This window comes from Morone saxatilis, unplaced genomic scaffold, assembly GCF_004916995.1.
Source record: "Morone saxatilis isolate NCDOM2014 unplaced genomic scaffold, NCSU_SB_2.0 Contig16, whole genome shotgun sequence".
In the NCBI taxonomy this organism is placed as follows: domain Eukaryota; kingdom Metazoa; phylum Chordata; class Actinopteri; family Moronidae; genus Morone; species Morone saxatilis.
Genome location: NW_023339718.1, coordinates 26,776,538 through 26,778,829, shown reverse-complemented (window position 1 = coordinate 26,778,829; position 2,292 = coordinate 26,776,538). Strand labels below are relative to the sequence as shown.

Here is a 2,292-nt window from a genome sequence, read left to right as displayed (position 1 = left end):
AATATTGCTTGTAATCTGTTGCCTCATTTTTATTGAGTAGATATGGTGTATCTTTTCTTACAGTGTACTGGAATAAGCAAGGTAACTGATTTTTGGACGTAAAATCAGTGACGGACCCCTTACTGTAATGAAAGAGGCAAGGTGACTGGTAGCATGTGTTTTATGTATTGTGTTGTGTGTATCAGTATCACATTCCTCATGTGTCTCAGTTGCTTCCATTTAATTTTGCTACTTGGAAAAAGCATCAACCATAAACTATATTTTCCTTGTATTTCAGTATGTTGTGTATATAGTATTCTTTTTGTCAGACTTATGAGTTTTTTTTTTGTGTCAGTGGCAGGTTTGGCAGGTTGTCCTTACCATCTAATGTTACATGGCCCTTTCAGGACTATAAGTCAAATTAAAAAAATAAGAGCTAAACAAATAAACTTGACCTTGCCTGGTTTGACTTGCCCTGCCTTGATAGAGAGAGTCACAATCACTGCCAAGGGATTACTCACACTCATAACCATCCTGCAGGTCCACACAGTGGACTCCGTCAAAACAAGGGTTGTCCACGCACCACAAACGCGTCTCGCATAGCCGTCCTGAGTAGGTAATGGAGCAGTTGCACTTGAAGTCATTCCAGGTGACCTGACACTGTCCACCATTGAAACAGGGCTCATCCTGTGCACAGACAAACACAGATTGGGGGATTAGATGATCACTTGTAAAATCTGTCACCTGATGCGACCGCAGAGGTAAAAGCTATAGAGAGGGTTGAGCGGTAACTTACAGATCAGAGGGATTCACAACCAGATCAGTGTTAATAGGGTTGAGGCAATACAGCACAGCCCAGCTATCTGGCCTCTACAAGGCTTTAACACAATTAGCATGGCTTCAGTGTTAGAGCCACACACTGGCAGAACATAATAGTGTTTATCTGGGGCTTTTCATTTAAGTTTTGTCAATATCACATCTGTTGGGTGTCATGCAGTCTGCCTAATTACATAATGTTGGTAATTGTGTCAGTTCACTGCTTCAGTACAAACTGAAAATTCTCGTAATTATTGGATGGGCTGTCTGATCTGGTTACATCTATTTTTTGTCTATTCTATATATTTTTCTCTTACCTTGCACGTGTCATCACTTTGGCATCCTGGCAGCACATTCTCCTCTGCGCTTGCCTGGTAAACCTCAACCCCCTCTGGATGATCCTCAATGGTCAGATGCTTGTGGTCCAGCCGGATGTCCTGCAGGCAGCCCTTGAAGTTTCCACCCCAAGCATTCATGCTCTTGCCTGTAGGGAGCCCTCCAACATACGCCACATCCCCTGCCTCTACACTTACGTTCCCTAAGGCGCGGTGATTCCCTGCTTTGGGGAAGACCACGTGACCATAGTGTACCTTTACGGTCACCAAATTATTGTTGCCATCAGTGACAAACTTGGCCTCGGAGAGAAGGGTGGTGTGAGGGCTGTAAATAGCAACAGTGCCCTCCTTCAGATAGATTGTCAGGTAACTCTTTTCTTCTCGACGGAGCTGCAGAAGTAGACCGTTGTGTTTGAGTGAGCGCATTGAAAAGGAGATGGTGAAGTTGTCTCCATGGGTTTCCGAGATGTTAAAGGTGGCGCAGCTGGTGGTGTTCTCATGACCAAAGGTCCAGGATGGGTACTCTGAAGTGGAAGTGGGAAGCACAAAGTTGTCAGTATCTTACCCCAACACACTGGCTTATGCTACACCTATCAGCAATAATTTTGGTTTCCTTTTGGTTTTTAACAGAAATGTTTAAAGAAATGCATTTACAACACATTCTCATGCCAGGTCGTCAAATACCAACCCCACTTTGTCACAACGCTTGGCATCATATACAGAAGCACAATGTACCCTTGAGCATCTGTATGAGACACTTTTTTAACATGTGGTTAAAGTTTGCGAAACGGCTGCAATTTGGTTAGGTTTAGGCAACAAAATGACTTGTTTAGATTTAGGGATGATTTAGGTAAAAATAAGTAATGATGCAAGTCACGTTGTCATTGCTGCGGTGACATGAGTCACAAATGTTACATAATTTAACTAAAAACATGAACATTGACTTTTGGTTTTACACAGGACATGAACGCCAGTCTCCTGGGTGAAAGTCCTGTGTTTATTTGACCCATCCATCCATTCCAAATTCTTCCTTACATGGACTTTGTCACTCGTGACCCTACATCACCTGACAGATTGGAGTTCGATGAGACCCCTGTGCTGAAGGGTATCTTGTGCATCTGTGTGAGACGTCAAAAGGTTGTGACAAAATGTTGCTATCTAA

At 43.1% G+C, this 2,292-nt stretch overlaps 1 protein-coding gene across 1 annotated transcript in view; it reads right to left on the bottom strand.

The window, feature by feature from the left end:
* LOC118325825 (protein crumbs homolog 1-like) overlaps positions 1-2,292 on the bottom strand; it is a 28,607-nt gene that overhangs the window by 5,836 nt on the left and 20,479 nt on the right. Inside the window, exons 8-9 of the mRNA XM_035658664.1 lie at positions 1,113-1,654; positions 501-666 (exon numbers count right to left, since the gene is read on the bottom strand). Coding sequence (XP_035514557.1) covers positions 501-666; positions 1,113-1,654 — 708 coding nt within the window. The remainder of the gene's footprint in view (positions 1-500; positions 667-1,112; positions 1,655-2,292) is intronic.